The following is a 19127-nucleotide window of genomic DNA, read 5'->3' as shown; positions in this document are numbered from 1 at the left end:
GCTTTATCTTTCCAAATGTCTCACTTCTAAATTAGATCGAGTGTCCAATGAAAATATTTTTCTTTAAGTGATAAATTTTAAATTCAGAACCCTCTATCTAAATCCTTTCCCTCTTACCATCTAACCCAATCCTCCCCTTTCTATGGTATCTTGTAAACCCATTAGATAGACCCATACTGAAATAGAAATTCTTACCCAAATTGATTCCTAGTAAAACTACACATCCACAAAGTTTGACCACCTACTTTCGCAAATCAATATAAAATCCATCCATCCATATTTCCATAGTGTAAAAAAAAAGGAAAAAGGAAAAACCAAGTGGGACCCACATCAAGTCTCCCAACCAAATGCGAAGCTATCCCAAATGTGGCAACCAAATAGACGGATGGTTGACACAGCAGTCATGCACTGCATAGAAGAGTACCAAAACCATGCAACCAAAGAGTTAAAGAGCTTTGCCCCTTTCTATAAATTCGCCATTTGGATGCAGCGTTTGGTCTCACTTTCACAAATACAAATGCAAAAACAGTCCTTCACGCCTCTTTATCTCCCTCTCTTCATCATCTTCTCTCTCTATAATTAGCAAGCCATTAGTTGTTAATACTAATAATCTCTTGTTTATCTTTTTTAGCAGTTCCTCTCCTCCTTTTTACTCAGGCAAAAACCCCTCAAAAACCCCCTGGAAAAACCACATGCATGCACATGTATAGGGTCAGGAGAGAGAGTAAACTAGTCAAGAATCAAGATTACTTGCTTTTTATCTGCTTTTTCCTTTTTAGTTTTTCTGTTTTTGATCGATTGGCAGGAGGTGTATCTGCAGAATCACCACCAATGGGTCGTGGAAAAATCGAAATCAAGAAAATTGAGAATGCTAACAGCAGGCAAGTCACATTTTCCAAGAGGCGCAATGGGCTATTGAAGAAAGCTTATGAACTGGGCGTTCTTTGCGATGCTGAGGTTGCTGTCATCATTTTTTCCAACACTGGAAAGTTGTTCGAGTTCGCAAGTTCCAGGTATATGTCTGTGAATGCTCATGCACACCTTGGATTCCTCCTTTTTCCTTAATATCTGTGTATTCACTGTTTTATGTTTTTTTTCCTTTTGTTTTTGAGTAGCTGCACGGTTTCTTGATTTTATCGATTTTTTGGTAACTCACCTGTTCTATTTTTTTTTTCACTTTTAGTTCTTCAATTTCTATGGTTATGCTGCATATCTTTCCTTTCATGGGCTGTGGGACTTATGGTTATAATGGTTTATTAGTCTTACAAGAGTGTTCTGATCGTTTATATGCCTTATTTTCAATTTTTCCCCTTATCTGGAGCCTTGGATGTTTGATTGGAACCAAGAAGTACTTTGTGATGGAGAATTGTGCTAAATTATCACTTTTTTTGGTCAAATTTTAATTTTTATTAGTTTTCACTGTCCAATTGTTTGTTCTCGGCCTCATTTTCTCAAAATCTTTATTCAAAACTGATGCAAAAATTGGAATTTGAATATAAAAATATCTCCTTTATGTTACAGCTTCAAGGTATTCAATTTTTTTTTATTTATATGACTACCACATAGGAATGCAGTTGAATGTTGCCCAAAATTTGTCTTTTGCTTTGCCACATTTTTTTCTCTATTTTAGTCTAGGATAATTATGCATCTATTATTTGTGGGAAAGTAAAGTGCATTCGAGAAGGGTTGATTTGTCAATGCTGCTTTGATCAAGGACTGATATGTCATCCTCAATCAGATGGTAGTAATGGTTTTGATAAGTTCAATTGCTAGATTTCAAAATGAAGAAGTAAACTGCATTTATTTAGAATCCAATTAAAGTGTAAAACAACAAATGGAGGAGATGATGTTAGATAAACGCGTAATGCCAATTGACTCTTTTGTCGTAGCATAAAGCGGAAGGCAGTTCAACTGTTTTCCACTTTCACCTCAATTTAGTCTACATACAGAAAACTTTTTCATTTAGATGAGATTTAATATTATCGATTTTGTTTTCATAATTCTCATTTGGGTAACAATGAATGGTTAACGCTGAGCTTACTCATATGTATTATCCATTCTATTCATCAGTGTTCAAAGTAAAACAGTCTTCCTCTTAGTGCAGTCAATCGATTCCTGGTCTACATGTGAGAGTTTGTGGCTATTATCGGATTCAATGACATCAGTACCAACAAATCTTTATTTGTCAGCACTACACGTGTTGCTTCTCTGTTTCCGTAACGTTTTCTTGTGAGCCATACCTAAAGGGTCCACCAACTTTGCTGTCGCGCATTAATACTGATGAACTAATCCTTCTTCGCGCTTTTGTCTTTACTTAATTATGTTATTTCCTATTGCCTTGAGAAGAAACGGTTGATTATTCAATTCGCATAAAGCCAATGTGATTGTCCAAATCTAAGTGACAAGTTCTAGTGAAGTGTAATTACATGGCTTGCTGTTTTTCTGCTATACTCGTGTTGAGATGGAAAAAGTTCAGCTCATGGGTAAATTTCTTCTAATAGAACCACAAAATGAGACAGATATATTAACTGCTAGTAACCATCATGAACAGAAATCATAATTTTGCCATAGTAAGCATGGTGATAATTTATGTGTACTCATACGGCTTAATCCATTGGAGAAAAGGTTGAATTTGGTGAAGTTTAGCCCTTCACTTATGTCCAACTGTCAAAGTCAGTGTTATATTTTGTTCTCTACCTAAAGAAAGATATCCAGCTGACATATCTTTTAGCAAAGAGAAATTTTAATTGAATACTTTATTGTTTCTTAAATCTCTTGATTTAATTAACATTAGATAAACGATTTCTCATCTTAATGTGGGGCCTTGTTAGAGAAACAAAAGTTAATCTTCAAAGAAAATATTAGTGGTTAAGTTTCAAATAGGAAGTTCTGAAATTTATCAACATTAATGCCCTTCAACTAGTTCTTGGTCTTTGAATGTTTACTCATGAAGGCATCTACTCACAAAAAGTGCTACATGAGTCAATAATCTTTTTATGTTTTTATGTATCCATTCCAACAATGTGAGTTAGAGGGCAATCTCCTTAACCTGATGACAAAGTTTTGCCTAATGTCTGCAGGGGCTATGTTTTGAAAATATTTGATTTAAACAAATTGACTCAAGTGTGCAGCATTATGTGTTATTGCAGAATTGTTTTGGAGGAAGCCTTCTCAGCTTTCTTCTCTCAGGAATACACTGAGATGACTATGATCTAGCTTTGTTCAGTTTGTGTTGAATTGGTTGTTTGATGTTGGTCTTGACTTTGTTTCTGATGCTCATATAATTTATCTGGCAAACTAAAATTGCAAGACTCCATTTGCGAATAATGTGATGTTATGCCTTGCATAAATATGTTGGTTGGTTGCTTAACAGTTATTTAGCTTGGATGTATGCTTGTGTAGAGATATGATAGAGATGAAGGGAAAGTAACTCTTCTTTTCCATGGTCATACATCAACATTAAAGTACCAGAATGGTCATGATACTGTTTGGCGGTTCAAATGACCTGCATTTATACTATTTTATTCAGCATCTTTGTATGTCTGAGACAGAAAAGGGTGAAAGAATTTCATTTATTTTTGCTAAACAATGAAAATCAGGAAACAACAATAATAATTTACTGCTCACATTAGGGTCCTGCATTTTTCATGATAGCTGCATCAAAATTGATGACTTAGACAATTCAGAGACTGGGAATATAGCTATGCGGCAGTTAAACTACTACATAAGTGCACATGAATGCAGCATAATGTAGAACCTATTTTATGCAGTACAGTTAGTTATGAGATCATTCTGCAGTACACTTATGTGATCTTCATTTTAGGTATCAGTATTGTCTAATTCATGTAGAACCTATTTCATGCAGCATGCCGCAGATAATTGCAAGATACAATAAATGCTTTGAACCATCTGATTGTGCAACAGTTGATCATCAGCCTGAGGTACAATACTCACATATCACCTCAATTCTATTTTTCTTTTCATCTGTTTGAACTTTTGCCTTCTTCAAATTTTGAACTTGTCTTCCCTCCCACAGCGATTTTGACAAACAAAGAGTAGATAGGAAAATTAGGATGTATTTTCAATTTCTTGCCCACAAATAATCCTTAGCCATTCTTATTTTTCATGGTTGCTCCCTTGAATGACCAAGAAAATCATGATTGACAGTCATCCTCCTTTTATGGGTTTTGTTGCACCATACTTGGTTCTGCCCCTTCCTCAACCTGGAATTCTCAAAGACTCCATGACTCCTCAAATACAATGGGATTTCATCCCTGGTGAATCTTTGATGCTACTTCCTTGTATAATGTTATTACAAACTACAATTTTTGCCTAGAATGCAACAGATTAAGTATCATGATGGCATCGTAACCATACTCTGTCTATACTACACATCTTTAAATTTCAAGAACAAATCTTAGTTTGCAAAAGAGAAATATCTCCTTGTTCCTCTTTTCAATAATCTAGCAGTCTTTGTATTGCGGACAAGAGGTAACATATTTGAAATCCTACATAGTGCCAAAGGTCATGGAATCTCAGACAATGACAGTGATGCAATTTGTATAGTCTCCATGGTTGTGCTTATAACTGTTAATTCGACAATAAACATTAACATCCCAGGTAATCTATTGCATCAATGATGAAATTAAACGTTTACATCCATAGATTGACATGGCATTGGTTAGCAGCCCAGTAACTGAAAATTGTGAATCTTATGTAATTACAAAAAGAAAAAGAAAAAAAAAAGCTTTCTGTAATTACAAATATTTTTGCTGATGTACTGTTAGACAATTCTTGTTTCATGTCATGAGATGGGGTTAGCCTTAAGTTGAAGAAGGCTCCATAAGAAACCACTGCATCAATAGCTTAATATGTTCTGAGAATGGCTCTTGGATATCACTACATGTATTTGTGAAGACACATAGAAGGTCTCCACCAGGGCATTCATGACACAATAGTGAATTACAGAACATGTAATGTTGCTCAAATTACATGAATCTTGTCCTGTCAGCTATTAAGGATGGATGGCTTAAAGGTTAGTATTTTAGATCTGGCAGAATTATGTGGCGTTGTGATTTAGATGAAAGAGGAATGCCAACTAGCAAACTTGTAATAGGAGTCATTGCAGATTGTTTATGTTGAGCATCTGTAGTCTTTGTTTAGCTTGCGTAAAATGAAAGCTGCCAATAATTTTCTTTGGTTCCCTTAAGTTGCCTTCTAATGTGTCCAATCTTCAGCAGCAATTTAGAATTTAGGTATTATCAGAGAAAATGTTAGGACAATACACTATTAGTCAGAAATTAAACTTGTATTATGTTTATACATGCGTGGACTCAGTTCATCTGGTGCCACACCATACCTATTTGCTTATGAGAAATTTTCAGCTGTGCACAAAGCATAGAGATGATACATATTTGTATTAAGAAACAGGGAAACTAGGCCACATATAACTTTAGGTCTTGGTTGAATACTTTCTCATATATTGCTGATTGGTGTCCAAAGGGAAAACTGAACCTACAGAAGTAGAAAATCAGAACATCAATACTCAAGTTACATGCAAATGATCTTTTCTATGGTGTTAAATTATAGATCCAGAAGACAATGATGAGATCTGTCATGTAAGAAATAGCTGTATTATGGTTTTGAAATTGATGATTAGTTTTTCAGGACAGGTATGGGTTCTATGTACACTCAGAGGTACACTTTTTCATTTCTTATGTCATTTATTGGATACTTCGTCAATTGTGACCTTTTGAGCTTTTATCGTATAACATTGGAAACCTTTAAGAAAATTAAATGAGATTTTAGTTTTTCTTTTTCCACCATTAAATTTGAAGTTATGCTAGAAACTTTAAGGTTCTTGATGTCTCTCTTATTTGCAGCCTCTTCAAGGACCTAAGGAAGAAGACATTCTCAAGGAGGAAATTGAGAAGCTTAAGCTGAAACATTCGTAAGTTTTTGTCGATACCTTCTATCTGACTCATTGCCTTATAGTTTACTGAATCTAGGATTGTCACTATATGCTTTTTTATTTTTATTTTTATAACTTATAGGCAGATGTTGGGAAAGGATCTTGATGGTTTAGGTCTGAAAGAACTACAGGAGGTTGAACAGCAACTGAATGAGGGCCTATCTTCAATAAAGGCGAGAAAGGTTGGCAGTTCTCATTTGTCTGCAATTTGATATGAAACTAAATGCTGTGGTAGAAAGTGAAGTGTCAGGTTCAGCATATTGTCAACAGTTATCTTCAGTAGAACCTTTCTGAACTTTTATTCATGTAACACTTCATTTTCAGGAGCGAATGCTCATGGATCAACTTGAGCAAGCAATGATGCAGGTATACCAAAGTATTTCAATTTTTGCCTTCTGTGGATTGCTTATTGTACAAGTGAAGAGTCTTGCATGTACCTTCTGTTATTTGAGAGGAATAAACATTTAAATGTCATTAATAGAATGTAAAACCAGAATTTGGAAGATTGTTTTCTGTTCTTGTACTCCAGAATTTCATTTTTCATTTTCTTTGCTTATCACAGAATTATATTGAAAGATTTTCTAGAAGGAAAGTCAGACACTTTTTCTTGTTAATTGAGTTTGTGCTGTTTTCCTGTTTAGGAGCAAAGGACTTTGCAGGAGAACCAGAGTCTGCGCACAAAGGCAAAGAGCTTTCTTTGATTCATTAGATGGTTGTTTGAACTTAATGGTAAATGATTTACTGTTGACAACTTTAATCTGGTGTGATACAAAATGCAGATTGTGGAGCTTGAACATTTACTTCCATCAAGTGGGCATCCAGCTCCAAATTACATTGACTGCTATCCAGTGGAGAAAGCAAACATGCCTGCTAAGGGCCTTACTGCACATCCTGATAAAGCCTTAACTTCAGTTGAGAATGAAGATTCTGATACCAACTTGCGTTTGGGGTACATTGCTTTTGTCTTTCGCATTTCCATTTATGTAGCTACTTTGCCTTCCTTTTGGATTACCAGAGTTTTTAGCACCTTGTACTAGAATTTGTAGCTGAAACATGTCTTGTGTATCTCACTCAGGCTCTCTTCTGGAACTTTTGAGAAGAGGAAGGCACCTGAGGCAGCAGACTCTGGTGCTGTCGGTGCACAGAAACGGAAAAGGAGAACCCGTAGCAGTACATATGGGAGACAGATCAATTGATTATTTAACCTTTTGCTACCTCCCTTTGTGATAGGAAGAAACAAAATAGACATAATGCAGAAACAACTTGAGCTATATATGTAACTTTTGGATAGGCGCATGTAGTTTGGCCAAGAGTTGCATGATCCTTGGAAAGCTTAAAACATTATCAAAGTAATGAAACAAGTTTTCGTATTAGTTGTCTTTTTCTGCTGTGTTTCCAGTCTTTCTTATGGGATGAAGCAGCTTTGTAGAGAGTAAAATCTGGATTTCCGCTCCTTTTCACTGTCCTGATGTTCTTTAATTTGGTTTGAAATCCCCATTCAGGCAAATTACATGCTGGTTTGCGCCGGATTCGAGTGCTAGTTTTCTGTCAGTTTGTTGATTTCTCTGTTTGGGCTGTTGGGTTGATGATGTTTAAGATTAATCTGTGTCTCCAACTCGTTACTTCTCCCCTCAATATGCTCATTTGCAGTGAGACAAGCATAGTTTATTCTGCCACGCTAATTTCACAAACGGACTAGCGTGATGAAATTGAAAATTGAATATTATGAGCAAACCTGATTTACTTGTAGGGGCGTAGTGTGTGTGGGTGTCCTGTGTTTTACAATTTGTGAACAATACATATACATACAGGTATGAAAACTTAAAAATGATTTGTACAAATAGCCTAACATCTATCATTTCTTGAGTCGAATAGTGTCGAGCAATTTATTCCTTGCCAATAGAACTTCAGAGAACAGGCAATCCGTCTGCTTCCCAATTTTCTGAAGCACCTTCTCAAGAACCTGCAATCTTCTACCTAATATTTCTGCAGCTGCATCTCCTTTTCTATGTGCTATCTCTGTAGCTAGCTCAGCTGCTGCCTCGTTAACCTCTTTAATTTCTTTCAACATACTCTTCTGTCTGATCTCTTCACTAAGCAAGGAGTCCAGGCTTTCCAATGATGGATCATGCAAGTTATGAGCTGATTTTCTCATGAGAAAATACGGCTTAACATCACTGCACAGGCCTGATATCATAATTCCAAACAGCCACAATCCAGAGCTTATCATGATCATCATAGCTTCATGAATTATCGATTCCTTGCGAGAACTGAACTGTTCTTCATTCCTTTTGATACCCTCCACTTTGAAATCATTTCCCAGGTCATTAGGCTGGATTTTCTGAAGATGCTTCAAAGCCAAAGAAGGCGAACTTTCGATCAGGCTTAAACCATGGGCCAACGCTAGCCTAGCCTGGCTTAAATGTGAAAGTGAGGAGCTTATTTTATTGAGCAACTCCAGCACATTCAAGCTGTGCTTAAGATATGCTTCAGATGCAGCAGCTTCCCACTTGCCGATGGGGTAATCTACATCCACCACTAGCTTAGCAAAAGCCTTGTCGATCATCGGTAACGCCTCAAGGCACCTATGAACCCAGGCCAAAGACAAGAACTCTGATCCAGGCTTGGCTTCCATCATAATTTGGCTTAATAATTTGGATACCTTGGATCGAAAAGCCTGAAAAGAAGCCAATAAGGCTTCTTCAGCATCATGGTTGGGGTGATTGTTATGATCCAGTCTGTGATGAAACTTGAGGGAACGACCTAGCTTTTCTACCAAGATTACCATTTGGCCAAAAGAAACAAATAGGAGTATAGGACCAAGAAAGCTTTGAATGAGGTTTTGAGGATAAGGAGTATGAGGGCTGGTTTATATTATCTAAAAGACTAAAGGCAATCAAGCAAGTTGCAAAAGTGGTTTTTTTATTGGCTACTTTAGCTGTAAGCTTAGCCAACAAGGGATTTTGGGATGGACAAAACCAGCAGCAATTGACAAATGTGATATAAATTCAATACAAGGACTAGATGTTGGTGGTCAAATGTGCTCATCCGTGTGCAACTGAGCAAGCTTTATTGCTTTTTGATGTGCATTGTCGTGTGCATTTATTGTTTCAAGTCGCCATCGGACACGGATTTGGCGACCATTGGGTCCATTTTCTGCTTCTGTATCACGCAATTTTGGGTCCGGAAAGAGAAAGGAAGGAGAACTTTGAATCATATCATAAACAAGTAGAAGATAATTGATTTAGGTAGCCGTCAGGAATGTCAATTAGTTATTAAAGGACGAAACGTGTGAATGGCCATTGTTTGGACGGTGAAATTATCTGAAATAATATTTCGCTTGAATTATAAATATATTTTTTAACTCATATTTTTATATTTTCAATCATCTTTTTATCTCACATACATCATATTATAAAAGTGCTATAGTAATTATTCTAAATAATATTTCAAATAATAATCTATCCAAACATATAGTAGAAGTACTGGGAAGGGGTGAGATTTACTAGACGGGGTGGAATCGAAAACTTATATTTGAGAAATTTTACACGTTTGGAAAGTAAATAAATGTATATGTGGTTTGGTAACTTTTGTAGTATTGAAATAATTAGTGCTGCAAATTTTACTAGTGAAGTAAATAATTTTCATCTAAAGTGATGGCTAGTTTGGGATTAAAAGTTCTGGATATCTTATTTCTTTCCACTAAACTTATTGCAATTGTACACGTCTTTAAATAAAAACATAATGACCGTATTTGGATAGGTGATTATTTGAAATATAATTAAAAATAATTTCTACAATAATTTTTATAATGTGATATATGTGTGACAAAACGGTGACTGCAAAGATATAAAATTGATTAAAAAAACATATTTACAATGCAAGTGAAATATTATTGGATAAAATTTTCCAATCCAAAGTATTGCTCTCGTTCTCTCCCTCAACACATGCGTGGATTAGTTTACTCTGGAATACAATTCTTGCCTCAGCGCTTACTTATGGCCTATGGGCTTATAAAATTGTTGTTCAAAAGCAAGTAAAAATATAGGATAAGATAAAGTTGACGGTCTAAATGAGGCGAAGCCCAAGTCGACCGATGAGCTTAGGGTTTTGTGGTTGAGAAATTTCAAGAATTTCAACCCTCATCAATTATCACATTATAATATTGTTTGTTAAAGAAGACATTATAAATGTATCAAAATTTGTAAGAATTATATAAATAAAACACAAAGTAAATTAAAACTCAATTGGACCGACCTCGTTCTTGGAAATATCGATGTTGAATTCTTTAACATAGGGCTCCGCACATCTGTCATGACCCAACTTCATAAAATGGTAATTCTTCCAAAAAATAAATTAATAAAATTTTATGACTTCAAAATTACTCGGTAAATTGCAGAGAAAAAGATTTAAATTTAAAGATCATTAAAATAGCATGAATTGCTACACTATCAAGTAAAAAGGCCTCTAATTCAATTATAATTGTTATTTGACTTTGATTATTCAAAAATGTTAGAGCAATAAATACAAAGCTAATGCTCAAACTGAAGAAAATTAATTAGTATGGCCTAAAAAGTAGTACTCCCTCTGTTTTACTTTGAGGGGCTTGTTTTACTTCTTAATTTGTTACAAATTATAGTCCACTTCTCAATTGAAAAATGTAATGAACTTATAATTTTTTTTAAATGTCCTTATTTAATGTAGGTTGTTATTGAGTGTAACCTAACTTATTTAATATAAAATCAATTAGTCATACTTCATTTAAGGTAAGGGTATTTTAGAAAGATCGTAAATTAGATTTATTTTTTCAACAAAGTAAACTAACTTTTCTTAAATCGTGTGAAAAAAAAAATCAGACCTATCAAAGTGGGATGGAAAGAATAATTCATCAGTTGTAAGTGAAGCTTTCATGGTTTTGTGATTCAATTGGAGGATTAAGGCCTTCACTACTTAATTAATTCATATCTAAAATGTTCTAGGGTATGATAATCCTCAAATAGCCATATGTGTATGTGATTAACGCGTCTTAATTTAAACCTTCTATTTAAATGCACCTGATTATTATAGGCTTTATAGCGTGTCTTAATTCATACCTCTTATTTGATTCCACTGATTAGTCAACCAAGATGCACCAACAACTGTTTCCACCATCCCGCCCTATAAGGCTTCAATAAACCGCGTCTGTGGTCCGACACCAGAATGTTCAATGCCCCCATTTCGAAGCCCATTGTGATGTAACAAAACCTCTTTATTAAAGAAAAAGCCCAAGCCCAAGTAGATGGAGTATGGATGTGGAGCTTAATATTACCGCAACTTTCCCATTACACTTGGTCTTAGCCGAAAGGCTTCTCTATATATTGTGCAGTGTCGTAAAAAGAAATTATGAGTTTGCTTGGATAAGAGTTTATTTGCATGATTTATTTGAGATAATTACTGTAACACTTTTTGTGATGTGATGTATGTGAGATAAAAAGGTGGTTGGGAAAATAAAAAAATGGTTGAAATTTGTGAAGTAAATTTTTTTATTTGAAATTATGTTTATTTGTACCACCGACGAAGATCCTTATTGGTGCATTCTTATTGTCCAAAATAGTGGTTTTTCAGCAATGAGTTCATATTGGATAGTAGATTATTTGGAACGTTAGTTGGAAAAATTATTATAGCACTTTATGATGTAGTGTATGTAAGAGAAAAAGGTAATTAGAAAGATAAAAATATGTGTTGGAAAATATGTTTCTAATGCAAATAAATAATTTTTGAACAAATAATTACTATCCAAACACACCCTATATATCTTGTGTGAAAAGTTAGGGCAAGGGGCGGGAACGGTTATCAACCATTCTCGGATAGTATATAATATTAGTTGAATAAGTTATAAGATAAGATTGACTACTTGTATAATTTCGTAGCAATTATGTGATATTTCATTATTGTTCATGTAGTCCTATATATAATAATTGTGTCTTTAGTATGAAATTTTACAAATAATTAACCATGTCTTACGCCTGTTGCTGAGATGTTATAGCATTCATGAATGATTTAGTGACAAACATTTCTACTTCTTATTAGAAAAGTTGTTGTGCCAAATAAATTTTTGTCGTTGAATAATCGGGATAGTATAATCTGGATTCATCACATTTGTACTTTATCTCGTTATAATGTTCAAATCATGATTGCAATAATTGTTAGAGATTTTAAAGAAGAGACTAAAAGACTATAAAAGAACCCGTCTTTCGTGTAGGGGTAAGATGTAACACAAATTTGATTCCAAAAACTAGGCTTTATCATTTACACAACTCAAAGCCAACTTTATTTGGTCTTTCAATTTGAAGGTGAACCCTTTCGTCCTATGAGCTGCTAAAAGTCGTGTATACTATCGTTTACCAGCAAGCTAGTGAAGTGAAGGGAATAGGATCGACTTCTTTCAGCACAAATGATTTTTACTCTACCATTGCTTTCCAGATACACAAGCTAATAATGCAAAAATGAATAATTATATAACTTTCTTTTTTTTTTTTTCCTAACGGTGACCTATAGACATAGAACATTCAATTTACCAGCACACAATCAAAGCTGTTCTCTAAATTCATTTTCGATTTAACTTCACTCTTCTACTATATTAAAACTCGCACGGGCCATTGTGAATGGGTGCCCATTTGACACTCTATCTCTTCTCCAATAGATTTGTTCTCCATTTTCTACGATGCACATTTAGATACATGATATGTGTTTTCATTTTTTAGAAAAGGACATGATCATTTTAAATTTGATTAATCCGAAATTTTTGCCTTAGTTGTTTTCTCGCTTATTTAATAAAAGTCTTGAATCTTGGATTACTAATTGGTGGAATGGTGGGCAATCCGAAATGTTTTCGAATGATATTCAAGAAAAGAATATTCTAGAAAAATTCATAGAATTAGAGGAACTTCTCATCTTAGACAAATTGATCGAGGACTACCTTTCCTTGAATCTTTAGTACTCTCACAATTTATCCTAAAAGTTAGAAAACAAATTATTAAAATGATATCTTAACATAATTCATCCCTAACATATAGTTACTCTCATGAAATCTTGTAATTGAGAGCAAAAAACTACATAAAAACAAGATATTATACTTTAAAGTTGATTTTGATTCCTAATATCAAAATGATATCTTACCATAATTGATCCCCAACGTAATAATTACTCTTATAAAATCTTGTGATTGAGAGCAAAAGACTGCATAAATACTTTGAAGTTGATGTTGATTCCTAATTAAATTTATCTTGTCCAATGTCTTTTTTCATTGCGAAGCATAAATTTTATGTTTATGTTTGAAACAAGTTCAATGCAATTGATAAATCTAACTTTGTATCTTTAAAATGCAAGATTTCACTGGATTGGTTTTATATTTTCAAGAACCTGAATTTCTATGATTTAGTTATATTATATATTATATTTTATAACTCGACAGTTTAACCATTGAACTGCGATTGGACTACTAACCCACTAAACTATTTCCCTTATCAGGTTGACAACCAGGTTGGTTTTAATAACTATGCCTCCAGGTCCATTTGTCACACCAAGTCCAAGGCACGCCTTCAAAACCCATATCTAGCAATTCATTAGTGTTTATGAAGTTTCTGAAATCTTTAAAGCTATTTTCACATCTTTTCCTTCCTCTCCAATTTTCCCATCTTTTTTGTTAAAAATAATATCATTCATGTCTCCCCCTAGTCCCCACCACCCCTCCCCACCCCAAACTTGCTTCCTTTTGGTTAGCACTTACCATTCTTTTCTCAAAAAAAGATTATTAGCACTTGTATGCACACATACGCACCACCAATCCAAATTGACATCCTTATGAGCAATTTGAAGTCAATAGTGAAACTTGTGAAAAGGAATTTTTTGGAGCACCAGCCAAGCACAGGTGGGTTCACAACAAATAGATTGTCAAAATTAACCCATTGTTTCAACTTTATTCATAAAACATTTTGTTTTTGTTTTTGATTTCAAACAAGAAAAATTAAAGAAGAGGAGTGGAGTTTAACAACCTCTTTGAGTTGAAAAATTGTCAAGGGCACTCAGCACCTCGACAATTCTACACCAGAGTCTCATCGAGAATTGGAAGCCCTATTAAGAGAGGGCTTCACACCTCAGACACGTCTATAAAACTCTTTCCGTGATCCTACTTTTCTTCTTTAATTCCATCTCCCTATTACTCAAACCATTTTCTTCAATTATGATAACATTCCTTCTTTTTTTTAGATCCTCTCTTAATTAGTTCTGCATTAACACTATTAGTTAATGGTTTTTTTCTCTACTTCTTGAAAATGTATTTTCCAGCTTCTTCCCTCTTTTTATTTTCCTTTATAATTTCCTTTGTTATGGTTTTCACTCTCACTAATCATCACATTTTCTTTGAGTTCTTTAGTTTTTGTTTTATTGTTGAAATCCTTATGCCCTTTGCCCTTCCCTTTAGTTTCTGTATCTCCATCAAGCCACATATGATCATAGGTGGTTTCTTTAGGTTCATTCAATTTGATCTCTTTCTCTTAAAAGGTATTGGAGGAAGAGATTGTAAATGAGAGGCTTTGGGTTCAAATCTTCCCACTCAAACCATAAAAAAAGTATTAAAACATTTAGAAAAAAAGACATTAAGGATTTTGATATGTTATCAATTTCCTTACCCTTAGCCATCTCACCCCCGTTCTTATCAATTTGCTTTCTATTCCTTTTCTCTATACTCCACTTTTTTCAAAATGGTTTTCACTGTATTTCTCATTAGTCACCAAAAATTTTTCCTATTCATGTTCATTAGGTTTATAAACTTCCTGTTAGGATCTAAGCGAGGAACAAACAACTATTAAGATATCAAGTACACAACAATTTTATAACAAACAAACCACAAGTATAAAAGATAAACGACACACAAGATTTAACATGGTTCGACTCCATCATCGAGTCTACGTCCATCAAGAGAAAATTCGTTCTTTATTATGAGAGAAAAAACCTATACAAGGATACAACTTGAACCCAAATCTAATTCTTATATACCATCTCTTATCTCCCAAGAACTATCTTTCACTCCACATATAAGGTTATATGTTGCCCTTGTGTGTCCATTGTATGCCTCTTGTATAGTATGCCAACCCATCTATTTATAGAGAATAATATTTGGTCAAAAATTAAATAACTACAGGAAATCAATACCAATTTGTAGACTGGTTCAGAATAGAAAATAACCCCTATTCCTAAACTCATACAAATAGAAAATTCCTTGGTTACTACTTCAAGTAACTAAAACCAATTAAAAAAATTAGTTATTTCCATACAAAATAAGAAAACCTGCCTAAAAGAAACTAATCTAATTTCCCAACAAATCTCCACCCTGGCGAATATTTCTTTTAGCAACCATTTGCCTTCAACTATCAAATTGTATGGTACCAAACTACACATCCGAATCAATGCAGTCTTGACATCCAATTGATTCAATCAACAAATGAACATGTGTAGTTACCCGGAATCTAATCACCTGTTAACTCGTGAGAAAGTGTTTCAATTTACCATTTCCGTTCGTAGGATTTCTTCTTGCCATCACTTGCAACTCGGGATTCACTTTTTGTGAGCTCTAACTATTGAGATAGCCAAGTAGTAAAATCACCATATTTCTTCCTATTCTTAGGACTATTTCGTCATGTGTGGTTTCCAAAACTCCAACTGCAACATAAAATTCGTAGCTATCAGAGTCTTATAGCATTTGAAAATTAGACTCCTTAGTTTCCACCACCTAACGAACATAATCCAAATCTAACAACCATCTGAGATGAAATATCAATTGTTGGAATTGTGAGAAAATCTCCACCGATTCACGTCCAAAATCAACATTAGATTTCACCTTTTTCTCGACCCTTGAATCACCTATCTAGATTTATCATTAAGTGTTTTATGCCTTTTTGGCTTCCCATTCTTCACCATCAATGCTTCTTGCTAAGCTATTGAAACAAGGATATCAACCATTAAATTGTTCAATTGGCAATAGCCATCAAATTACTTGATCTCAATAGTCAACCATGATTCAACCATAAGCCCCGCTTTGATACTATTTGTTGGGATCCAATTGCCTGTAAGCAGCCTAGTTTTGCAATCAAAATCTGATACCATTTGTTGGGATCCAAACACGAAATAAACAACTATTAAGATACCTAATATACAATAATTTAATGATAAATAAATCACAAGCATGAAAGATAAATGACACACAAGATTTAATGTGGTTTGACTCTATTATTGAACCTATGTCCATGGGGAGAAAACATATTCTTTATTATGAGAGAAAAAATCTATACAAGAATACAACTTAAATCCATACCCAATTCTTGTATATCATCTCTCATCTCCCAAGAATCTTCTCTTACCCCATATATAAGGCTACGTATTGTTTTTGTGTACTATTGTATGCTCCTTGTGTGCCTCTTATATAGTATGTCAATTCACCTATTTATAGAGAATATTATTTGATCGAGAACCAAATAACAATAGGAAACCAATACTAATTTTTAGACTAGTTCACAATAGGGAATAATTCACATTCCTAAATTCATAAAAATAGAAAATTCTTTGGCTACTATTTCAAATAATTAAAACCAATTAGGAAACTAGTTACTTTCATACAAAATAAGAAAATCTGTCTACAAAAATTAAACCAATTTGCTAATACTTGCTGCCCTTTACTAGTTTTAACGGCATTGTGAAAATCTTTTGTGTAAGTTAGCATTAGATTTTTCTAAGTGTTGTTTTGTTTGCTAGACAACATATTCTTATCGTTTTCATTATTTCTAGTTCTATTATCATTTCCATTAGGTTGTTTCCTATTATGGCTTCATGGAAGCTAGCCCTAATCCAATTCCCATATTGAGCCTCTTTCCGAAAAGTTAGTCCCATTCTGATTATAGGTCCTTTCATTGTGTCCAACAATACCACAACAATAACAAAAATCTGGACACTTCTCATACTTAAATTTGACCCAGTGTATAGAATTATTCAGCTTAATCATGGTTCCTTTAGTTAGGGGCAAAGAAAGATCTATCAGCTAAGATTTTGAGATGTTTGCCCTCTTTACTCCCTCTAGGTGGAATTATAACGTCGCTAACAGTTGAGAAGATGCTTCATATTTTCTAGCCAGCCTCACTTTAAGCTAATGCAATGGTAGGTTCCAAACCTAAAGCCATGTTAGTGTTTTGTTGAAGTTGCCTCATCATCTTCCAATCCTATTCTCCACTTTAGCAGAACTTGCAACTACCCACGTTATATCCACAGTCTCTTGTTTAGTGTTCTTTCCATCTAGGTTTGTTGCTGAAAACAAACTTGAACATGTTGGCTCTAATCTCTATTACCTTGAGATTTTTCAAATGCATCCACATATTGTTCGCGATGCTTCTAATGCCTATAACATTAGCAATCTTCTTACCCTAGGTCTTTCTGATTAGACTTAGGTTATAGTCTTCAACTCCTTTTGTTACTTCATCTCCCTCAAGGTAGATTTCACCTTGTTTTGTATTGGACAGTGTGAATCTCCTCATTACCTCTTCCAACCTCCCCATATTCTACCATAGATCCTGTTAGTACAAAAAATCATGCAGTGGAAGTAACTATATCATGTTAAAATATTAGATGATGAATAATTGATAAACCAAGAAATAAACTCACAATATCAATCGAGTTATGGACTTTGATTAGTCACAAAAACATGAAACAAAAGAATAAGAGTGCCACACATCTTCCCTGACAACGGTGCGAAAAGCTTGATAAGCACGAGGTATGCATTCAAAATTAAGTTGAATCTATACTCAAATTTTATATTTATAAATTTCTAAATGCACTACATATGATTTTTCGCAAGTATACTAGTCAAGATTGAATATAGGGTATTAAGGGTCGAATCCATAAGGAAAAATAGATAACTACCGACAGTACTAAAACTTTTATATTATTTAAACTATCAACAAATTGAAGAAAATAAAACTAAGATAAAATATGCAAGAAAATAGCAAATGAAAGCTTCTTAGGTTATGGTATTCTTAACTAATTATGGAGTACAATTTTTTTTTATCATTGAGTACTACTATTTTGGTTAACTATGGCGTAGTTTCCGTATGCATACGAAACTTACCTCATAGTGAATCAACTATACCTATAACTAATCCATACCTAGTCTTATGGTTATGAAATTAGTTTCAAGTTCATTATCTCTATTAAATTACATGTAACAAGCCACCAAATCTACAAAGGTGCACCTCTACTCTCGTGAATGTACTTCATAGCTTTAGTACTTCTTTAAACTAGTGTTTAATCCCAACTTTTATTGCACATTTAACACCTTAAGATTATAATAATTAATGGCTAGTTAATTGTGAGAACCCTAAAATTTCACATTTTCTCAGCTTTTGTTTATTCTCACTTTCATTGTTTTATTTAAATGAAACTTTGCTCGCCATGTTTCTAAGGGAGTTTTCATTATAAATGTGAGTATGTGGTTATGTGTATTACGTGTATTTGTGTGAACTTATGTATATATATCTTTGTTGGACGTACGGACGAACGCGGCGTGTGAGTTTGGAAAAGAAAATTCTTTGCTGAAAATGTTTTGTACCAAATCCGACCGCAAATCCGGCCAGTTCTTGGCCAGATTGTTGGCCGGATTGCTTGAGGGATTTGAAAAAAAATTGGAACCGTCACTGCCTTGAATCCGGCCAGAAACCGGCCGGATTGTGACATGTCACAGTTGGTCACCAGCTTTGACCGACTGTTTCTCTCATACTTATCCTACTTTTTGGCCCAAAATATCTTCATTCCTTCCCTTGTTCAGCCGTGCACCTTGAGAGAAAGAAAGAAAGCTCTTCATTTTCTAACTTCAATTTCTACTCAAATCTTGAGATTTCACCGTTGGATTTTCAAACTACTCCGTACAAGTGCTAGCTAAGAAGGGTTAAAGGTGATAGTGGAGTTGTTTTTGGGAGGGAAGCTTTAAGTTCCTACCTTTCTTGAGTTATAAGGTGAGTTGCTAAGAAAGTTCCTTTGTTGTTTTGATAATGGTATATTAGTGCTTAGTAGTGGTTAAATATGTTATATTGTGGATGATTTCATGGTTTGAAGTCAAGTTGGACCAATTTTTGAT

At 34.2% G+C, this 19127-nt stretch overlaps 2 protein-coding genes across 2 annotated transcripts; one reads left to right on the top strand and one right to left on the bottom strand.

Annotated features, from left to right (window-relative positions):
• The first annotated feature begins 405 nt into the window (after nt 1-405).
• Nucleotides 406-7344, top strand: LOC140036973 (agamous-like MADS-box protein AGL15). Its single transcript, XM_072080323.1, has 8 exons — nt 406-1013; nt 3866-3941; nt 5883-5950; nt 6054-6153; nt 6296-6337; nt 6613-6654; nt 6751-6920; nt 7047-7344. Exons 1-8 carry the CDS (start codon nt 697-699, stop codon nt 7165-7167), a joined length of 936 nt encoding a protein of 311 aa, XP_071936424.1. The 5' UTR covers nt 406-696; the 3' UTR covers nt 7168-7344.
• Nucleotides 7345-7826: 482 nt separating this feature from the next.
• LOC140036217 (protein BPS1, chloroplastic-like) lies at nt 7827-8759 on the bottom strand. The gene has a single exon (XM_072077540.1). The coding sequence runs from the start codon at nt 8757-8759 to the stop codon at nt 7827-7829; it is 933 nt and encodes a 310-aa protein (XP_071933641.1).
• Between the last annotated feature and the right edge of the window lie 10368 nt (nt 8760-19127).

The sequence above is a fragment of the Coffea arabica genome, chromosome 2e, assembly GCF_036785885.1.
Source record: "Coffea arabica cultivar ET-39 chromosome 2e, Coffea Arabica ET-39 HiFi, whole genome shotgun sequence".
NCBI lineage: Eukaryota > Viridiplantae > Streptophyta > Magnoliopsida > Gentianales > Rubiaceae > Coffea > Coffea arabica.
The sequence above is the reverse complement of the archived record's forward strand: the minus strand, read 5'-3'. Positions and strand labels throughout refer to the sequence as shown.

Coding starts and splice junctions, on each gene's coding strand:
- LOC140036973 (XM_072080323.1), top strand. CDS start 697: ATGCACATGTATAGGGTCAGGAGAGAGAGTAAACTAGTCAAGAATCAA. Junction 5,951..6,053: donor AAGCTTAAGCTGAAACATTC/GTAAGTTTTTGT, acceptor TATAACTTATAG/GCAGATGTTGGGAAAGGATC. Junction 6,655..6,750: donor ACCAGAGTCTGCGCACAAAG/GCAAAGAGCTTT, acceptor TACAAAATGCAG/ATTGTGGAGCTTGAACATTT.
- LOC140036217 (XM_072077540.1), bottom strand. CDS start 8,759: ATGGTAATCTTGGTAGAAAAGCTAGGTCGTTCCCTCAAGTTTCATCAC.